The sequence below is a fragment of the Balaenoptera physalus genome, assembly GCF_965194825.1.
Source record: "Balaenoptera physalus genome assembly, chromosome: 19".
NCBI classification, from domain to species: Eukaryota; Metazoa; Chordata; class Mammalia; order Artiodactyla; family Balaenopteridae; genus Balaenoptera; species Balaenoptera physalus.
Window position 1 is genome coordinate 54651204 of NC_138900.1, and position 20915 is coordinate 54672118.

The window sequence follows — 20915 nt, forward strand, 5'->3', positions numbered from 1 at the left end:
GATTTCATCTCACCACTCTGAACCGCATACAGTTTAAAACTTAGAAATTGTTTATTTCTGGAATTTTCCATTTAATATTTTCTGACCTGCTGTTGACCATTGGTAACTGAAACTGGATAACGGGGTACCACTGTATTTGTAACCATGATCTGACATTTTGCTTTTTTTTTTTTTTTTAATTACAAAACAAGGTGTTTAACTGCAAACATTAAGGTTTTTCTGCTGTTATTTTACATTTGTATTTTTTTTTTCCAGCCAAATCGTTGTGATAAAGTCTGGTGGGTGGGTAATTTCAAAAGAATAGAAAGAGGCAGGCTGTGAAAGAATGCCAGTCTGGGCGTCAGGAAATATAGATTGTAGTTTTGCCCTGTCTAATAGGGTAGCCACTGGCCATGGGTGGCTATTTACGTTTAAATTATTAAAGAGAAAATAAAAATTTTATCCAGTTCCTCAGTCACACTGCCCATATCTGACATGTTCAACAGCCACATGTGGCTGTCAGCTGCCATAATGGACAGTGCAGATTTTAGAACATTTCCATCACTGCAGAACGCTTTGTACAGCTCTAATCTAGTCTGTTGTGTGACACTCATTCTTTGACCTCCAGCAAATTCCTTAACTCAGGGTTTCTTAACCTCAGCACTACTGATATTTTTGGACAGATAATTCTTGGTTGTGGTGGGCTGTCCTGTGCATTATAGGGTTTTTAGCAGCATCCCTGATCTTTACCCACTAGACACCAGTAGCTTTCTGTCACTTGTACAACTAAAAATGTCTCCAGACACTGCCTAATGTCCCCTGGGGAACAGACAGTCACCCCGGTTGAGAACCACTGCCTTAACTGCTTTGAGTTTTAGTTTCCTCCTCGGCTAAAGGGTTTGGATTTTACTAAAAAGGACCCTCCCATTCAGCTCTGACATCCAGTATGTCCAGAACCACCTAGCTGCTTCTCTCATCAAGCACCACTTTCTTTTTTTTTTTTTTTGGCTGCACCTTGTGGCTTGCAGGATCTTAGTTCCCCGACCAGTGTCCTGTTTGTCCTTCCTCAGAGTATGTGTTTCACAACTTGCTCAGGGACAGAGGGACTTATTTGTGCTTCACCTGGGAGCTTCGTAGTGTCTCTGTTTATAAAGACACTGATCCTATTGGATCAGGGCCACACCTTTATGACCTCATTTAACCTTAATTACTTCCCTTATAGGCTCTATCTCCAAATACTCCCACTAGGGTCGTATGAACCGGGGGCGGGGGGCGGGGGACACACAATTCAGTCCATAACGTTGATCATTTTAAAAAGTGATCACGTGTAAAACGCTGTCTGCCTTATTTGGGGGGAGGAGGATTTGGCCCTTGTACATCCCTCATCTCATTATTTTGCGCAGCTGCCCTATGAGCTAGGTAGTGTTACCCCATTTCACAGATGAGGAAACAGGCTCCTTGAGGGTAAGTAATCATCCCAAGGTTTCACAGCTAGAACCTGGATTAAAAACCCAGGTTCATCTGTCTCAAAAGGCTTCCCCATTACAATGAATGGTTTTCCCTTCCAAAAGGGAGGTATATACTTAATAAAATGTCATACTTGAACACCCCCATGGTAGTTTTAACTGCCACTTTCTGTTTTCTGGAACCCATCTATCTGCTCGGGTGGCAGAACCAGTACTACATGGGGTGCTGGAGTGAGGGATTAAAATTCCTAATAAGAAGAGGGTGTTTTATCTTGATGACAGGCCTCTCAGACACTAAAAATGCAGAGGCGGATGCTTGGCTCGACTGAAGGACCCCAGACTCTAGACTGTCAAGACCGGGCTGTGTTAGGTGACCAGGATCTGACGGCTGACTGTGTGAGCCTGCTGTGCACAGTCCTGGAGAGCCTTCACCCCACAGCCTGGCTCCAGCACGCCCGCACAGCTTCTCAGGGATAAGGCCCCGAGGCTAAGATTCTAGAATGGCTGTGGCGGGCTTTGCGGGCCTGGGTGTCAGGGGTTATAGTCCCTGACGAGTCCCGAGGACGGGGTTGGTGACACCCCAGGCCCTGCTCTCCGGGGGAGTCTAGCGTGGGGAGAGACGCCAGCAGGCGCTCTGATAAGTGCGGTGCCAGGGCCCTCACTGCGGTGCCAGGGCCCTCACTGCGGGCTGGGAGAGATGATGCCCTTCGTGGTGCCCAGGGACGGGCTCACTGGCAAGTCTCTGGTGTTCCTGAACTTTGAGTTCCCAAAGCCAGCAAATGGAGGTGCCCAGGCCCTGCGCCCTGAGAACACCAAAGCCCAAGGAGGGGCTCCAGGATCAGAGCTCCTGAGGGATGAGTCCCTGCCTGCTGGGGAAGGCAGGGTGGGGAGGGTGGCATGGGGAGCAGGGATCCCTGGGGCTCTGTGATCAGAGCAGGGTTGAACTGCTGAGTTTGACCTAGCTCTTTGGAGCCTGCCACCTCTGTAGGGAGACACTGTTTATTACCAAGTGACTTCAGGCAGATTTTGGAGTGTGGGTCAGAATTCCACCCAGCAGATTGCTTCATCCAGGGGTCACAGACTGGCAGCCAGGGGCCGTGTCCTGCCGGCAGACCTGTTTGGTTTGGCCTGGATTGCAGGGTATTTTAAATCAAGAAATTTCGCAGTGAAGTTCAGGTTTCTGGCTTCTATTAAAGAATGGGAAGATGTGGCTCTGTGCGGCCCACATTCCCATGTAGCAGTAGGGGACCCAGGGGCCCACGCTCTTCCCCCAGCCAGGACATGGGCTCCCCAGTTTGCCTCCTGTGTTGGCAAGTTCACTACAGCCTGTCTTAACTCCCTTGGCCTTCTCACTTGTGTCTCCTTCTTGGCTCCTGTAAGCATTTGAGTTTGTGACCTTGGGTTTAACGTCTATGTGCCTCAGTTAACTCATCTTCAGAAAAAAATTGCACATAGAAAACATTATGCTAAGTGAAAGAAGCCAGTCACAAAAGGCCAGGTATTGTATCGTTTCATTTGTGTGGATTCATAGGCAAATCCACAGAGACAGTGTAGATCAGTGGTTGCCTAGGGCTTGGGGGAGGGGGCTTGGGGGAAATGGGGAGTGACTACTAATGAGTACAGGTTTTCTTCTGGGGATGACTAAAAAAAGTCTAAAATTGATTGTGGTGACACTTGCACAGCTTTGTGAATATACTAAAACTCACTGAATTAATTGTACACGTTTAAAGAGTGAATTTATGGCACGTGAATAATATCTCAATTTTAAAAAATAAGAGTGCCTGTAGGTTGTGTTACAGTGTGAGGGAAGCGCTTATTCAGTGGTCTATTGTCACCTGAGATCCAGACATGCCTCTTGCTGTCTCCTTTACAGTTTTTCCACTGATTATACCCAGTGGATGCTCAGTATATTTTGCTACTTAACTAACTCTTGGGCCTTTTCAGAAGCTCTTGGGCCTTTCCTCAGAGGCAGATGTTCCGCTTTTCCTGTTCAGTTATTGGAGAGTAGTGAGCAAGTGGAAACCAGGTTACTTAAATACTCAGCAAAGCAGATGGAGGAGACGTTTACCTGCCAGGTTCTCTTTGGGAAATCGCTGCCTGAATATGTTGCCTGATTACAGCGTGTTACATAGAGAACTGGGATGGTTCATTGGACTTGTCAGGAAAAAAATGGCAGCCCGAAGTCCAGGCTGAAATTTTTACAGCACAGGAATAAACACAACTCTGGATTATCTTTCTGTCCTTCTTGGAGCAAGGAGCAAAGCAGGTTCTCAGTCAGCAGTTAATGAATGAGTATGATCTTGTTTGGTGTGTATAACATCACAGTTCGATTCTGATTTTGCACTAATACTGTTACATGAGCATATGCAGTGCAAAACACATTATGTGCATTATTTTATTTAATTCTCTAAAAATAGTACAAAGCCACAGCAAAGACTGTCTCCTCTGAAGACATAGGAATGTGCGTGCAATGGCTGAAACCTCTGCCACCTCCTGACCGGGCCATTTGGACATCAACAAATGAAATGAGATAGGGCTAAATGAAATAATGCATGTAAAGTGCCTGGCACCCAGTAGGCATCCAACAGGTGGGAGCTTTGATGTTTGAAGAGGGGGTAATGTAACATGTTAGATTTCAGACCTGGTGTCAGAAAAATCTAGGTTTGATTTCTGAACCTACCATCCATAAGTTGTGTGACCTTATATGTTTCGTAACATCTCTGAGCCTCAGTTCCCCCCATCTGTAAAATGGGTATTATAGTACCTAGCTCCGTGGCTTATTTTAAGGTTTAAATGAGAGAACGCCTGTAAAGCATCCACCACATTACCTAGCATGTAGTAAGTGCTCAGCAAATGGTTACTTCTTTCCTGCCTTAATGGTAGAAAACCAGCCCTAGACCTTCATTTCAACATCTCAAGTATGTACCTCATCTGTACACCCGTGTGTGGCAGAGGAATGCTTCAGAGATCTCTAACACTAAACAGTGAGGAAAATGCATGGAGAAAGCTGCACTTCAGTTGGGGCCTGAGTTCTGCACGAGGGAAGTACCCTCTGTAATTGGGTGTGTGCACTTTGCAGCTGACGTGCTTTAAGAAGATGGGTGGGAGGAACTGGTGTACAGTTGAGGGGGCCTGGGCTTTGTAGGTGCCAAGGTTCAGATCCTCTGTGACCTCAAGAAAGGGACTTGGTTTCCCTGAGGCTCTGTTTCAAATCTAAATGGTGAGATGATAATAACTACAGAAGGAGGTTGCTGTGAGGAATAACCAACCCCTGGAATACGTAGAGTGTGTTCTTGGCAAGTGGTCAGCTCCCCAGTCCTCGTGCAGCCTGGGGTGGTCCCCGAGCTGTGTTACAGAGGCCGAGGGGCCCAGTGCGGGGCTGTGGTTTTGTTGCTGAGACGAGGCCGCAGGTTCTCCTTGGGTGAAAGACACATCCTGGCCTGTCTGTGGCTCCTTCTCAATCAGGGACAAGGTAGTGGGTGTGGCACTTTGTGAAGCTGAGAGCAGTGTCGAGAGCTTGGAGTTGGCCAGCACTGGGCATTGTGCCTCCTGGGGAATGGGTGTTCCTGCCACCCTGCGACACCTCTGACTAGTTGAGAATGGAGGCTCTGAGCAATCTCTAGAGGATACTTCGTCAGCCAGAGTTTTTAGAGGAACGAAGCAGAAGCAGATCTCTTCTCTGGGACACAGAACAGCAATGCATGTGACCCTAATGTCAGCAAAGGTCACTGGGATTTGTGATCATAAGTTTCTGGGACAAATATTAACTTCAGAACTAGTTGAGATCCCCACCTGTGGCTCACAACGTGGAGATGAAAGAGGAGACGGGGTGTTCTTTTCAAGAGACACTAGCCTGGAACTGGGGGTGCCCGGATTTCAAACTTCACTTCCTCTGCTTCCCTTTGTAGTTGCTTTTTCTCTCTGCCTGTGCCCTGTGGAGAGACCAGGTCCTGCTGACGGGGGCTATTTGGGGCGCCCCCAAGGGGTTGGTTCACCCCGAGGCAAACGCATGTCAAGTCACATCCTGGCATCGGCATCTGTCCGCAGCCACGGCCCTGGGGACCTGGTCCTTCTCAGGGTGCGTTTGGAGATCCTGGTGGTGGTGCGCTTTGTCCCTCCTAACTTGGATTGTAAACTAGGGGTTAGGCCCGTCCAAGTACAGTTCTGATTTACCCAACAGGTTAGGTGTAGATGAGCAGGCCACCCCTTGTCACCAGTACGGCAGCGTGGGGCTTTGCCCGTGTTTCCCTACAGCTTGCCCTGCGGGCCCGCCCACCTGCACAGATGGGTCCCTGGGCAGATGCTTGCTGATTCCTCACTCACTGTGTGCGGAGCTCTAGACGCGGGGAGAGGGCTGGCGCTCAAGAGGCAGAGGATCGTGGCACCAGTCTGTCCTCAGGGACGCTGGCAAGGAGCTGTGGAGCTAGAAACCTGAAACACGTGAGAAAGAACCCGTGACACTCGATGGTGCACTGCTGGCACAGACTGCAGGGTCGCCGAGTCCTTCAGCGTCCAGAGGAGGAGTGGTCCTTCCTGGGAAGGTCAGGAAAAGCAGGGAGTTAGATTTGAACTGGACTTTGAAGGCTGGCTAGGATGTGGAAGGGAGCGGGAGCTTCCCCACAGAGTGGAATGGAGAGGAGGTGTCCAAGGAGTAGCATAGCAGGGCCCAGTAAGAAGCCCTTACTGGAGAGGAAAGTTGTGCCGGGCGGCTGAGCAGTGAGACTGGAGAGTCAGCCGGCCCTGCCTTGATCACCCTGACTGTCAGGTAGAGAGCGTGGGCTCGGTTCGTGGGACAGGTCTTCCTGCTGTGGCCCCAGGGGTGACCCACAGGGCCAGGCCCAGTGCTCTAAGAACAGATGGTTTTGGTGAGAACATGTTCTCAGGGTTTCCCCTCCACAGGGAACCACTGTTTGTCATTGTCTCGCTCTCCTGGACACTGATAATATTCTTCCTCCAACTGCAGATAGAGACTTGGGGTTCCAGGCCCTCGGGAACTGAATGGGCCATCGTATTGTAGTGGCCTGGGGTGCCCTGAGTTGCGTCCTGGTAAGATTCGGGGTTGGGGGGGCCTTGCAGCTGGTGTAGAGCGAACGGGAATGTCGGGGAGTGCTGAACACAGATATTCCCCTTGCCCATCTCCTCCCCCTTCAGGAGACCCTGTTATACTTGCCCGCTGTCACCCGACGTTAGTGCCCCATTCCTCATGCTCTCCCACCATTTGGTCTCTGTCAGCCTTTGCAGTCTTCAGAGTTCCCTAAACGCTGTTCAAATCCCTACCACCCACCTCTGCAGATCACTCGTACCTTCCGTGGCTGCTCACGGCCACCAGAAGCAAAGGCCGCTTCCTTTGCCAAGCACGTGAGTGGGCGCAGCCTCTCTGGCCCTGTCACCCACGTCTCCTCCACCTGTGTCCTTTGTGCTGCCAAACCAAGTGCCTCTCTCCTTCCTCTGAGCCTTTGTTCATGCTGTTCCCTCTGTCTGGGCCTCCTCATCCTGAATGAACACCTACTGATCCTTCAGAGCCCCTTTCAAAACCTGACCCTCATGAAGCCACACCCAACTCCCTCCCCACCAAAGCTGCCGGTTGGGCTCTTTCTCGCCTGCCCCGTCCTCACCTTGCACTGTCCTCACCAGATTATTTTTCTCTGTTTTGCACGAAAGTCCTTGAGGCCTCTCTTGTTTCCCCTCCACGGGATTCTGGCAGAGAACTCCTCAGGGGCAGGGAATGCGTCCCCTTTGCCGTCTCTCAAGTGGGGAGGAGGGCCCTTTCCGGTGGCTCAGGGACCGTTTGTGACCTGAAACAAGGAGACAGGCGAGGAGGTGGTTCCAGGCTGGGCTGTGCTGCTGGCAGGGCTGGGTCTCCTTTGCTGCCCTGCTGGAGCCTCATGAATGTCGTTACTCCCACTCTCAGGGCTGCTCTAACGCGAACGGAGCAGAAACACACATGGCCTGGCTTCCCCAGGGGCAGCACGGTCAGAGTCCCCGGGCAGCCTGTCTGGGCAGGAGGGGAGGCACAGCTGCTTGCAACAGCTTCGGTGATCCCCACATCCTGGACTCCTCAAGAACCAGGGGCACAAGATCTAGATCTGTGTGGAATTTAGGGAACAGGCGTGGAAAACTCAAGCTAGAAAAAAGTCATTCTAGGTTTTTCAGACTGTATCCCCAATGCTGTGGGCAGTGTGAAATGTCAAACCCAGTCTCTTAGGATGATAAAAAAAAAGTTTGCTGCTGCTGCTGCATTGGCCGGGAATCGAACCCCGGCCTCCCGCGTGGCAGGCGAGAATTCTACCACTGAACCACCAGTGCTCCAGCTGTGAGCAGCTGTGTGAGCACCTCCCTTTAACCCCAGTCCCCTTGTCTATACACTGATTCACAGAATGGAAGGCCACATCAGCACGGCTGCAAGGGCAGAAGCGTAGGCTCCAGAGCAGGAGAGAAGGCAGGAGGAAGGAGAGAGAGAGAGAGAGAGAGAGAGAGAGAGAGAGAGAGAGAGGGAGGGAGGGAGGGAGGGAGGGAGGGAGGGGAGGGAGGGAGGGAGGGAGGGAGGGAGGGAGGGAGAGAGAAGTTGATTTGCCTTCAGGCGTCAGGACAGAAAGTAGAGCTCAAGTCATTCCTTCTCAGTAGCAAAAAGCCCACTGAGACTCTGGGGACTTCCTCCTCTCTGAAGTGTGGCTCCTCCCGTCCTGCGTTCACGTGGTGTTGTTGAGCTGTTTTACAGCTCACAGGCTTCAGCACAGCTTCCTGCTGGAGACTGGCCAAGGCTGAGGGGTGCAGCAGGAGTCCCCTTACGGGGTGACGGGCCCCACAGCCAGTGGTGCCTCTGTGGAGAACCCAGCTGCTGGTCATGCTCACGAAGCAGGGAAGTGTGCTCAGAGATTCGCAGCCCCCTTGGCTGCTGCAGGCCGGGCGTGGCTGAGGAGCTGGGTCCTGCGGCAGGATCTCTGGGGGAGCCTGCCAGGAAGAGGCCAAAAAGCAGCACTGCATTGGCCGGGAATCGAACCCGGGCCTCCCGCGTGGCAGGCGAGAATTCTACCACTGAACCACCAATGCTCTAGCTGTTCTCTGGCGCACCTGCAGGGCTTTTCTCAGGAGGCTGTGTCTGTCATAATAGCTCTGACACACCACTGGGCCTCATCTGGCTGGTCTGTCCTGTTCGAGAACACAGCGGGTTTGTGTAGACCCGTCCTTGCTGCGCCTCGTTACACTGCTTAGGGAGGGGGCACCTGTGGAACTGGCTTCCTCCCGAGGCCCTTGGTTCATCCACAGCCCTCAGCCCCCTGGGGTGGGCTTGGTGGAATCACACCCTATAAAGATCAAAGCCAGAGACCCCTCACAGGCCATCTGCGCAGCCCCTTCCTGGAATCCCTGTCTCTGCTCCCACATCCGCCAGCTCAGGAGCCAGGCCTGTTTGATTCACCTGTGGCCACAGTCCCAGGCACGGGATAGATGCCCCCTACGACTTGCGGGATTGAATCTTTATCAAGCCCTGTAATCCCCATTGAACAGCCTTTTTGCAGGAGTGGTCACAGCCTCACAGGACAGCACATTTATTTAAACAACGCTAATTACTAGCAGGTTCCTGACACCGAGCTGGAACCACACAAACTAATTAATACCTTTGGACGTGACTGTCCTTAAAATTCTTTGAGCCAGCTTGAGACCCCCATTTATGCCACAGGTGAGCAGTGTACCTGCTGTGATGGGCACAGAGCAATTAGGCAATGAGTCCAGGCAGCTACTTTGAAAAGTCTTTGACCTCTAGGCCTCCCTCGTCACACCTTCAGCTGCTACACTGGTCCTAGTCCCTCCCACTTGATGATGGGACAGTCTCCCCATTCCCATCCATCTCATGGCTTCTTAAAACACCCTTTCACCATCTCTTCAAAACCCGTAAACAGCTTCCCTGTTAGCCATGATGTGAGATCCCTTCTCCTGAATCTGAGTTGCCAGGCCAGCTCATCCCAGTTGATTTCCTGCTGTTCTCTGGACCCCAGGCAAATTTGGCTATTTTTCTCTCCTTGCCTTTGCCCACACATTTCCTCCTGCCCGGAACACCTGTTTCCTTCTCTCAGGGTCCCTGCCTCCTCCGAGGTCCAGCTCAGTTCCCACTCCTGGGAAGATGTCCCTGACCCCCAGGCCGCAGCTCCCCAGTGGTTATCTGGGCCCCTCATGCCACCATTTGCCCACATGAGGCTTCTCACCACAGAGACGCTGTGAGCCTCCGAAGGGCAGAGTGTCTTCACGTCCACTGGGCTCTGAAAGGAGACCCTGGTGCCTGACGGAGCTGGGCCTCCCTCTGCTCTCCTCCAGTCGGGCGGGGCCTCTCTCAGATCCCCCTCTCCCTGCTAGCATCACCCCCAAGGTGGGCACCTTGCAGGCGTCTCTACCCTTCCTGCCCTCTCCCCTCTCCCTGCTGCTTCCCACTGCCTCAGCCATATTTCAGGCCCCCCTTCCTGACCCTGGTAGCTGCGGTGTTCTCCCTTGGAGATATTTCAGTCTCCTGTCAAACCAGCCCACCCCCACCCAGGGCAGCCTCTCTGGTCAAAACATAGACATAAATATGTCACCCCATTGCTGGAAACCTTTCACCGGCTCCTCTTTTCCTTTAACTGTCCCCAGCCACCCCTTCCACACACCCGACTCCCCACCCTTCCCTAAGTACACCGTGTCTTTTCGGGGCCCCCGCCTTTAGCCAGGCTCTTCCCTGTGCCTGAGGTTCCCTGCCTTCCTTTCTCTACCTGGAAAATGCCTGTTAATGGTACTAAGATCTGACTCAGAAGGCACCTCCCCGTCAGCCCAGGGGCACTTCCCGTGGCATTCTTTTTTTTTTTTTTTTTGCCTCTGGCCACGCCACACAGCTTACAGGATCTAAGTTCCCCAACCAGGGATGGAACCCACGCCCTCGGCAGTGAAAACGCGTTGTCCTAACCACTGAACCACCAGGGAATTCCCGTGCCCATGGCATTCTTGCTTCTGTGGTGTTGCTTGTGCCATGTTGCTACGTGTACTTGTTTGTGTGTGGCTCATGCCTGTTGGACCTGGGCCCGGTTCAGCACCGTCCCTGGAAATGATGACACAGACACAGAGAACTGCTTGGGTGCATGAATGGAGAGCTGAGCAAGTGTTGAATGAAGACGGTGTATCATTGCAGTTTTGGGGCCCCAGCACAGCGTTCATGTGCATTCTCTCAGATTCCCAGAAGTGAGATTGCTCACCGTTCTTCATTCCGTGGTAGACAAAGGGAAACGGAGACCCAGAAAAGGGAAAGGACCGTGACCCAGCCAACGCCTCCCAGTCAGCAGCAGAACTGGGAAAGCCCTGCCCGGAGATGCCTGACTCCCAGTTCCTCTTTCTAAACCGGTCATCTCCCTCCCTCACCCCAGCCCCGGGCCCCAGGCCGGCAGCCGCAGGAGCCGCCTGATCCCGCTGGTCCTGCAGCCCCTCTCTGCTCCCTCTCCAGGCTGGTCCGGGAGTTCGTGGCCCAGAACAACACCGTGCAGATCAAGCATGTGATCCAGACGCTGTCTCAGGAGTTTGCCCTGTCCCAGCACCCGCACAGCCGGAAAGGGGGCCTCATCGGCCTGGCCGCCTGCTCCATCGCGCTGGGCAAGGTGAGCCCTTCTCCTGGAGGGACGTACACACCAGCCAGGGCCTCGACCCTGACCCCCGAGCCCCAGCAGGGTGTTGCAGACTTGTGATTTCTTTATTGCCGTTCTCTCCATATCTCAGACCTCAAGGCTGGCTCTGCGGCCTTGCACCCTGAGTCCTGGGCGTGGCCCCTATCCCAGGAGGCTGACTTGCAAAGGGTCTTTTAGCCCAGCCCTCACTCAAGGGCCTGAGCGTCTCCAAGGGAGCCGAGGGCTGGGTCCCCGAGGTCTGACCCATTCTGAGCTGCCTCTGCTCCTGCCCCATCGCAGGACTCGGGGCTCTACCTGAAGGAGTTGATCGAGCCGGTGCTGACCTGCTTCAATGATGCTGACAGCAGACTGCGCTACTACGCGTGTGAGGCCCTCTACAACATCGTCAAGGTGGCCCGAGGCGCTGTGCTGCCCCACTTCAATGTGCTCTTTGACGGGCTGAGCAAGGTGACCGCTCCTCACTCGACTGGGCTGAGCTCGCCCGACACACCTGACTTGACCTTTCGGGACCTTGAGTGCTGGCCTCCCTTTTCCCAGATGCAAGGGGAGCAGATAAGCACATGCTACCAGGGGTGCTTGTTGTCTGTTCAATCTAATGATATATATTTTAGATGGGCTTGTAAATATTTATGTTTGTTTTTCCCCCACACCTCTATTAATTTATTTTTAGTGCATTTTACAAAAGCATCAGTCCACCACAAATTGGAGGGGAAAAAAACAGTCATTTGAGAGCACTGACCTCCCTTATAGAAGGTGAAGGTGGTGATTCCGTAGTACAGACTGTATTTCCCCTGCAAGGAGAGCGTAGCCCATAAGCTCTAGAAAAAGCTCTGCTTAAAAAGGCTTTGGGTTCCCTGATAGCTCATCAGCACCTCTCTCATCGTCATGGAGTTCTCCTCCCTGAAGTCGTTTCTAGAGAATCAGCCTCACAGCTGATCCGTCCCCTCCTCCAGGAGTGGAGAGAGGACCCAGCATTGTAAGATTGGAAAGCCCTGAGGAAGGCCAACGGGAAGCAACCACCTGACTGGTGGCAGCAGGTCCCGGCGGTCCCTGAGCAGAACGGGGGTCTGCCACCTCTCGGCGGCATTGCCAAGTTCCGCTTTACCCCCTTGCCTCCCCTGCCTGTCTTCCGTCTGTGCACTGAAAGAGGTGCCCATGCGATGTTCAGGCTGTCCCAAGGCCTTTGCTGTGGGACTTCAGTGGATTCCTTGTCTTATATATTGACAGTGACCCTCTCTCCACCTCTGTCTCTCATAGTTGGCTGCTGACCCAGACCCCAATGTGAAGAGCGGCTCTGAGCTCCTAGACCGCCTCTTAAAGGTACTTGTACTTGGTCCCCACTCTTATTTTTAGCATCTGTTTCTTCCATCTGTCTGTACAGCTTATAAGTTCTATCATTGGGATGCTCTTCGTAATCTAAAAAAATTTTTTTTCATTTACATACAGTTAATGGAATAGTATACAGCTCTTTGATGAGAGTATAGAGTTATGTCAACACCAGGATCAAAATACAGAACCATTCTGTCACCCCAATGTCCCCTCATGCTGGCCCCACCCTGCCCCGAGTGACAGGGGCAGCTTATGCTCAGCTCACCAGGGCATTCGATCCGGACCACAGAGATGCAGGGTTTTGCCTTTTGATTAGTTCTCTCGACCTTGATTCCTGCTTTCAGTGCATCCTTTTTGCTGGTCCTTTGGCCTGTGTGAGGAGGGGTGCTCCGGGGGCCTCTCCTGCCTGACTCGGGCTCCGTCATCTTCCTCTGTGCCCGCCTGACCCCTGGAGCCAGCCCGGGCCAGGGATTCAGCCAGGTCAGGCAGCCCCGCCCCCAGCAGGCAGCTCTCATGCCTTTGACCCACAGGACATCGTGACGGAGAGCAACAAGTTCGACCTGGTGGGCTTCATCCCCTTGTTGCGGGAGAGGATTTATTCCAACAACCAGTACGCCCGGCAGTTCATCATCTCCTGGGTAAGGTCCGGCCCCGCGACACTCCTTCTCCAGCCATAACGAGCCTCTAGTTGAGTGAGGTCTGCCCTCTGGCTCACCTGGGCACTTCCTGTGGCTGTGGGGATGCCTGATTGTTATCCCTCTAGGAGCCGATGACACCAGATAATCGGAAAACACATTTATTCAGCTCTGCCCCCAAAGCCTATCACGTTTGCCTCTGAAGAGGATGTGGTTCCTTCCTTGTCTCTGGAAACACCCAGATTTACCTTTGAAGCCAGCTGTACTCCTCCAGCTGTCACACCTCTTCTAGCCTTGCCCACCTTTCCCATGGGTTTCCTCCTGCACCTTCCGCCCCGCCCCCGGGCATCTGAACTGCCTTGGGGTTAAATCGCCGTTCCCCTGCCCATTGAACAGAAACAACAGCTACTAGCACCCCCTCCCCCATGGGACACCCGCAGTGCTGTGAAAAGATGCCTCAGCAGGACCCCTTCTCACTGGCCAGTCCGGAGGATGGGCGAGGAGATGCAGGTTCTCTGGCTGGTGACTTTCCCTGATGGTTTCCTCCCCTGGGGCAGATCCTGGTTCTGGAGTCCGTGCCAGACATTAACCTGCTGGATTATTTGCCGGAGATCCTGGATGGACTCTTCCAGATCCTGGGCGACAACGGCAAAGAGATTCGGAAAATGTGAGTGGAGGAGGGGAGGGGCAGGCGGCTGCAGGGGCCCCTCGGCGCGAACGCGTACCCCACACCCAACAGACAGGCGGCCGCAGGAGAACACGAAATTCACCGTCCTCTTCCTGGCTCGTGTGCTTCCTGCTTTGAGGAGCTAGGAGATCATCCACCCCCAGCCTCTGAAAAAGGTCCATCTGACAAGCGTATCCCACAGAGCACAGCAGAAATGGCACTGGTGGCGGCTCCTCTGGCTCTGGCTGCATGAGCTATTTCCTTTCTCCTTTGCTCATTGGTAGGTGTGAGGTGGTCCTTGGAGAATTCTTGAAGGAAATTAAAAAGAACCCCTCCAGTGTTAAGTTTGCTGAGATGGCCAACATCCTGGTGATCCACTGCCAGACCACGGGTGAGTGTGTAAAGGCCCCAAGGCCACCACCACCTCCTCAGAAGCACCTTTCTGTCTCCCCATCTCAGGGAGAGTCCTCCTGGGAGTGTGAACCAGTGTGGCGGTGGGTCCTGGAGCGGTGGGTCCTTGTGGGAGAGATTCTGATTCTGTCAACATGAAGGCCCTTTCACTTGGTCTGGCCCTAGAGGGGAGTCAGATCTGGAGGCTTTCTTGCTGGCAGGCTTGGCATTAGCACTGTGAATTGAAATGCTTGGAGATTGGGGTCGTGTATCTCTTTGCTTCTACTGAGTATCAAACCACCACAAAATGCAGTTACTTCACATAGCAGTCCCTTGCTATTGTCCTGAGTCTTCGGGTCAGCTGGGTGGCCCTGCTCCCCTGGGCCAGGCTCGGCTGGGCTCAGTCATGTGCCTACAGTCAACTGGAGGGTCGGCTGAGGTGTCACTCATGGTCAGTGGTGTCACTCATGTCTGGCTGTTGCCAGCTGTCACCTGTGGCAACAGGAACAGTCGTTCCAGGTGTCTCATCGTCCAGTGGGCTAGCCCAGGTGCATTCACGTGGCATCAGTGGATTCCGAGAGACATGATAGACGTGAGCAAGGCCTCTAAGGCCTAGACTTGAACCAGGCACACCATCATTTCTACCACCTTCTCTTGGACAAAATAGCAGGGCCAGCCCAGATACCAGGAGGGGGAAGTAAACTCCAGCTCTTGATGAGAGAAGCCGCAGAGCCCCATTACGGGGGAGTGGACACAGGAGGGATAGAGAATTGTGGCTACTCTTACAATCTGCCACAGGATTGTAATTCCGCGTCACCCTGGTACCTGTATGTTCCTTTGGAAGGAAAAAGCAAGGGCGAGAGTATTGGTGAGGCTAGAAGCTGTGCCAGCCCTCAGGTGCCCTCCAGTTCTCCAGTCCCATCTGTGGGCATGGTCGGTGGGAGGAGCACTCTGGCTGCTCATGCTGACCCCCTGGAACCCGCCCATTCCCCTTCCAGACGACCTGATCCAGCTGACAGCCATGTGCTGGATGCGGGAGTTCATCCAGCTGGCCGGCCGGGTGATGCTGCCCTACTCTTCTGGGATCCTGACCGCTGTCTTGCCCTGCCTGGCCTATGATGACCGCAAGAAGAGTATCCTTCACTCTGGAGAGAGGAAACAAGAGCAGCCCCAAAGGGGGCCATAAAGTTGCAGGACCCTGGAGTGGGGGATGGGGGCTCCCTTAGGATCCATCATACCTCCACATTTCCCCAGGCATCGAAGCAGCAAGAGGTGGAGCTGAACATGGACAGGGAGAGCCAGGGCAGCACCAGGGACATGGCGCTAATGCCGCCATCCCCAAACCTCACCTGGTTACTTACAGATCTGGAGAGGCTCTCCCAGGTCCCAAGGCGCCAAGTCTCTGAGCTCACACTGCCCCGCGTTGGGTGGAAGAAGTCCTGTTGATGAGAGGTCCACCAGGAAGGGCCCCTGTGAGGAGACATAGGAGCATCTTGCGGGGACCCCAGCGTGGCAGGGGGAACAGGGACTCAGTTCAGCCTGCCTGTCTGCCCACTAACATAGCCTGGATCGGGCTGCTCCTTACATCAGTGGACTCAGGCATCAAGGAGGTGGCCAACGTGTGCAACCAGAGCCTGATGAAGCTGGTCACCCCCGAGGACGACGAGCCCGACGAGCCAAAGCCAGTGGTTCAGAAGCAGGCAGAGCCCAACCCTGATGACTCCTTGGCAAAGCAGGAGGGAACAGCCAGTGGTAAGTGGTCTCTTCCTCCTGCCCCTCACCTCCCAGGGAGGGCCACGGGGACCCAGAGGTTGTAGAACCTGACCTGGGGCCTCACTCAACCAGCCAGGGCTGCATTCCATATCTTAACTGCTAATTCTAATAACAGCCCAGTGAGGTGGGAACTGCTGTTATCTTCATTCTGCAGATGGGCGCAGGGAAGATAAGTGCCACCACCAGCATCTGGCCGTCTGGCAGCTTTGAACCCTGGCAGTCTGCCTCCAGAACCCACAGCTCTTAACCCTTTCTGCCTCAAAGAGCATTAATGCTTTCTTTACTCTTTTTCTGGGTTCAGCTGTAGTCGATGTAGAAAGGTTTGGAGCATGGCAGGAGTATAGTCTGCAGGGTTCACTTGAGTCTTGGCGGTAGACATCCAGTGACTCGGAAGCTGGCTGCCTTTCCTGTGCCAGTCATTCTTAGGGTGGGAGGGTTAAGGAAGCTCCAGCTGTGGTTTATTTGGTCCTTGGGAATTCTGCTCTCCTTCAAACTCCTTTAACGTTGATGTCTTGTTTATCCTTAACATGAAGAAAACCACTTTTATGCCGATTGGAGCCTGGAGTTTGACTCTCTAAATGTTTTCTAGAAGTCTAGACTTTTCTAATCTCTTGGACCTCTGTCGTCACTGAGAGGTCACCAATCGGCTCTGGAGTGATGTTCTCCTTTCCAGAGTCAGCCAAAGAGTAAATTGATGCAGAAACTACTCCGATCTTTAAGGCTAACAGACTGAGGCCTGGAACCTGCCCCCCAGAAGCCAAAAGAATTTCTAAAGCCTTTTCCCCTGTTGCCTTTCATCGGAGCAGAATGTCAGGCATGTGTGCCCCATGGGCCTCCTCCCATGGGTTTGGCCGGCAGAATGGAGCAGCATTCCATGCTGGACCATCTGAGGTGTCAGGTTACAGCCGTGCCAGTGCCACTGTGAGCCAGAGCAGCAAAACAGCTGCGGGCAGAGCGGCATTCAGCTGGAGCATTGGTGGTTCAGTGGTAGAATTCTCGCCTGCCACGCGGGAGGCCCGGGTTCGATTCCCGGCCAATGCAGCTCATTTAACCTTTTAGACAGTTTTCCTAAGCATTCCTAAAAACAGCTCCCGGCTCAGGAGAATCTTATCCTAAATCAGGATACATTCAGGCAGCTTGCCTTCAGATTTTACTGCCTCATAAACAGCACTTCAGCAGATGCAGAGCTCACTTTATAGTAGTTCCCAGAGATGGCCGCAGCTAATTCTGGGGCTCCACATCCACTCCAGACGCGCTCCAGCTTGTAACTAACCACCACTTTACGAAGGTACCAGCAATCCAGGAGAGTCAGGATTTAGTTACTCAGTCCACGGGTTCATCCAGCCCTCCTGCTTACTCTCACTCTGACTCTGCTCCACTCTTGCAGCCTGGCAAAGGCAGGAACCTCCTGTCTGGTTTCCCTCCTCTAGTGCCCCTGTCCCCGACTCAGCCTGCGTTGTGTGTCCCACAGCACACCGCGCTCTCCACTGCACACCTCCGGGCAAGCCCCACAGTGAGGCCCGTCAGCCAAGCCCTCTGCATGTGAGCACACGCACACACACGCTTGCACATGCACGTGCTTCTCCCTCTCCCCTCACCACGAGGCTTCAGGCAGGGCAGGCCCTTGTTCGTGTCACACTGCTCCCAGCCCCCTCCACTTGCTCTGGCTCCCCCTTTGCCCTGCCACTTGGGGGGTCCACAGTGCAGTGTCCTTTCTCCGATTCTGAGTTCCTAGGCGCTTGATGCACCCTCCCAGTTCCCCTCCATGATGTTCCCTGATTGTCTCAGGTGTCACAAACTGGAGTCCACAGTCAGAACTGCCTGCCTGTGCATCCTGGCCCTGCTGACTTCATATCTGTTGCCCTTGGACAAGCCACTTGGCCTTTCTATGCCTCAGATTCCTTATTCATTGAATAGGGCAACAATGAAAACACTGAACCTATGTGTGGTTGTGAGTTTCGGAGATTTTTGCATGTAAAGCTCTTAGCACACGGCATAGGCCACACACTCCCAATAACAGGTGCTTTAGTGTCAAGTTGTTTTAATGTCTGTTTATAATGAGACCCACTACTTAGCAAGGTTGTCAGGGGCAGGGCTTTTGCTCATTTGTCTTTTATCATCAGCTTTGCCCAGGTGGTAATGGGCCCCTGATGGGTCCTAAATGAGGGATCGGAGAGGGTCAGGGATGGAAGTTCATGTGGTGAGTGAGGAGCAGATCTATAAATACGGTTTCCAGTGGAAGACCGGTGACCTCCGTGGGTGAGCATGAAATGGAATCCACCCACTTGCAAAGCTTTGATGGGACTGCGTGTATCTGCACCCTCTTTGGACACTGCAGATGCAAGTGAATCAGACCCAGGACCTGCCTGCAAGGAGTTCAGGGACAGATCCTCAGATGAGTGATCGTGTGACAGTGGACGTGGTCACAGAGGACTGGGGGCACCAGGCCGGGCTTCGTGGAGGTTATTTGAACTGGATCTTTTCTTTCTCCTTCGCTTCCACTCTCCCCTAACCCCACCCTCATTTTTTACTGTGGTTATAAGAGAAATGCACATTCCCTGGAGAGATTTTGGAAAAAACAGACATTCCTACTGGAAGAAGGTGGAGAGTAAATACATTAAATACGTTGTCTGGTAGATACATTTGGCAGTGTGTATCATAACATTTAAGAATTTATCCTTAGGAAATAAATATAAATGCGGGTCAGGTTTTTCATCTTAACAAATGTTACTTTACTGTCATAACAAGCCTCTGGTGCAGGCAGTGGCGTTAGCACATTATACAGGTGAGGAAATGGGGGCAAAGGCAAGTGACCTGCCAAAGGTCACACAGTGAATGAGTACGAAAGTCAGGCTCAGACCCAGGCCCAGGGGCTCCTGAGTCTGGGAATTGATACAAAAGGGCAACCAAAGATGCTCAGCTTGCCTGGGTATCCCAGAATTGCAGAGTAAAACAGTGTCTCATTTTTACTCATCAACTTGGCAAACACTTTAAAGATTACTAATATCCCAGTGTGAGGCTTTGGGTGGGTTGGGGGGATGACTGCTCAGGAGAACATTCCTAAAGGGCAGCTTGGCGACAGCTATTAAAGCAGCAGGTGTCTGACCCTCCACCTCAGCAGCCCCCTCTAATGGATCCTGGAGAAGTGCCCACACCCATGCAGAAGGACGCAAGGGTGATATCTAAGACTGAAAATTAGGAAACAATCGAAGTTAATTTGAAGCCGGCTTCTGACATCCTATCATTTCATCTATAAATGCGTGTGTTTCCAAAAGGCAAGAGAGAGGGGGGCCACCAGCGGCAGGGAGCCCCAGTTGCTGCTCCCAGCTGGCCTGCCCAGGCTACCCCGCGTATCCTCCTCGCCTTTCCCCAGGCCTGTTCAGGTTGACGGCGGGCGGCTCAGCAGGCCCAGCTGGCGCCCACAGCTCCTCCTGCCCCCTCTGAGCTGTGCCCTGTCCCGCAGAGGGCCTCTGGGACCAGAGGGGACAGGCGGCAGCTCGGAGCTTTTCTGTTCAGCATGGAACTCAAGGCCCCCTTTACCGGGGGACTTCGGACATCCATTGTCTACAACTGGAGTTGCGCAGCTTGAGGACACAGTAGGAAGTGAAAAAAACAAGTTGCAGAAGATAGACTCTGATCCCATTTATGTTTACAAAACAAAAAGTAAGACTGGGAAAAGACGAGAGGGACCCTTGCCTAACCAGTAAATTAGTGAGTTACCTGCCCATAAAGTAAGATTGAAGGTTAAAGAGAGAAGGCGGGGACTTCCCTGGTGGCACAATGGTTAAGAATCCGCCTGCCAATGCAGGGGACACGGGTTCGAGCCCTCGTCCGGGAAGATCCCACATGCCACGGAGCAACTAAGCCCGTGCACCACAACTACTGAGCCTGTGCTCTAGGGCCTGTGAGCCACAACTACTGAGCCCACGTGCCACAACTACTGAAGCCCGCACGGCTCGAGCCTGTGCTCTGCAACAAGAAAAGCCACTGCAATGAGAAGCCCACGCACCGCAACGAAGAGTAGCCCTCGCTCGCCACAACTAGAAAAAGCCCGCTTGCAGCAACAAAGACCCAACGCAGCCAAATAAATAAATAAATAAATAAATAAATAGATAAATAAATGAGAGAGAAGGGGGCTTTGCTTTGTTGTGTTTGGAATTTTTAACGTAAGACTATGTGTTACTTGTATAATTTAAAACTTTTAAGAGGCCAGGGCTGGTACCATTTGAAAAACAATATAAATAATGATAGTTTTAATGTGTAACCCACAGAATAAAATAAATATGTATGGGTCAATGATGTTATAAATGAATGAATGGATGGATGGATGAATAGATAGGTAAATGACGGAGAAGGGACAGCTCTTCTATATAGAAGAATTCCAGTTAATAAATGTAGAAGGAAAGAGGAATATAGAAAATCACCATTAGTCAAACTCCATAGTACTAATTGTAGGCAACACCTACTGATGGATGATAAAAACAGCGGGGGAATGTTTGAGGGGAAAAAACTGGATATTTGTCTAGTCTTAAGTATCTCCCCCAAGATATTTATTCATTACAAAAAGAAAAATAGTAACTTTACAGGGGAGAAACCTGGTAGGCACTACCATAAATTGGGTGATAAGGTTAACATCACCAGTAAAGAGAAAGATAGACATCATGTACCCCTCATTTGATGTACTGAGAAGGCACATCACTTCAGAAGTATTCTTCCAAAAATGCATAGCCTTAGCCTAGTCATGAGAAAACATGAGACAGGCCCAAATGGAGAGGTGTTCTACAGAGTAACCAAGGGTTTCAAAAGCATGTTCATGAAAGACATGAAAAGACTGAGGAACTGTCACAGATTGGAGGGGACCAAGGAGACAGGAGAACTAAATGCAATGCGGGGTTCCGGATTCGATCCTGGAACAAAGGACATGAGCGGTGAAATTGGATTAGGTCTGTAGTTTAGTTAGTAATACTGTATCAATGCCACTTTCCTGGTTTGATCATTGAGCTATGGGTGTGTATAATACTAATATTAGGAGCAGCTA

At 52.3% G+C, this 20915-nt stretch overlaps 1 protein-coding gene across 5 annotated transcripts in view; it reads left to right on the forward strand.

Moving 5' to 3' along the window:
* The window catches only part of VAC14 (VAC14 component of PIKFYVE complex), a 97876-nt gene that overhangs the window by 1276 nt on the left and 75685 nt on the right, over window positions 1-20915 (forward strand). For 4 of the 5 annotated variants that reach the window (XM_082439028.1, XM_082439027.1, XM_082439030.1 and 1 more), the window contains exons 2-9: window positions 10906-11056; window positions 11363-11530; window positions 12341-12403; window positions 12943-13050; window positions 13605-13714; window positions 13999-14105; window positions 15103-15237; window positions 15704-15856. In XM_082439028.1, coding sequence (XP_082295154.1) covers window positions 10906-11056; window positions 11363-11530; window positions 12341-12403; window positions 12943-13050; window positions 13605-13714; window positions 13999-14105; window positions 15103-15237; window positions 15704-15856 — 995 coding nt within the window. The remainder of the gene's footprint in view (window positions 1-10905; window positions 11057-11362; window positions 11531-12340; window positions 12404-12942; window positions 13051-13604; window positions 13715-13998; window positions 14106-15102; window positions 15238-15703; window positions 15857-20915) is intronic. The other variant, XM_082439029.1, reaches the window with a different exon arrangement.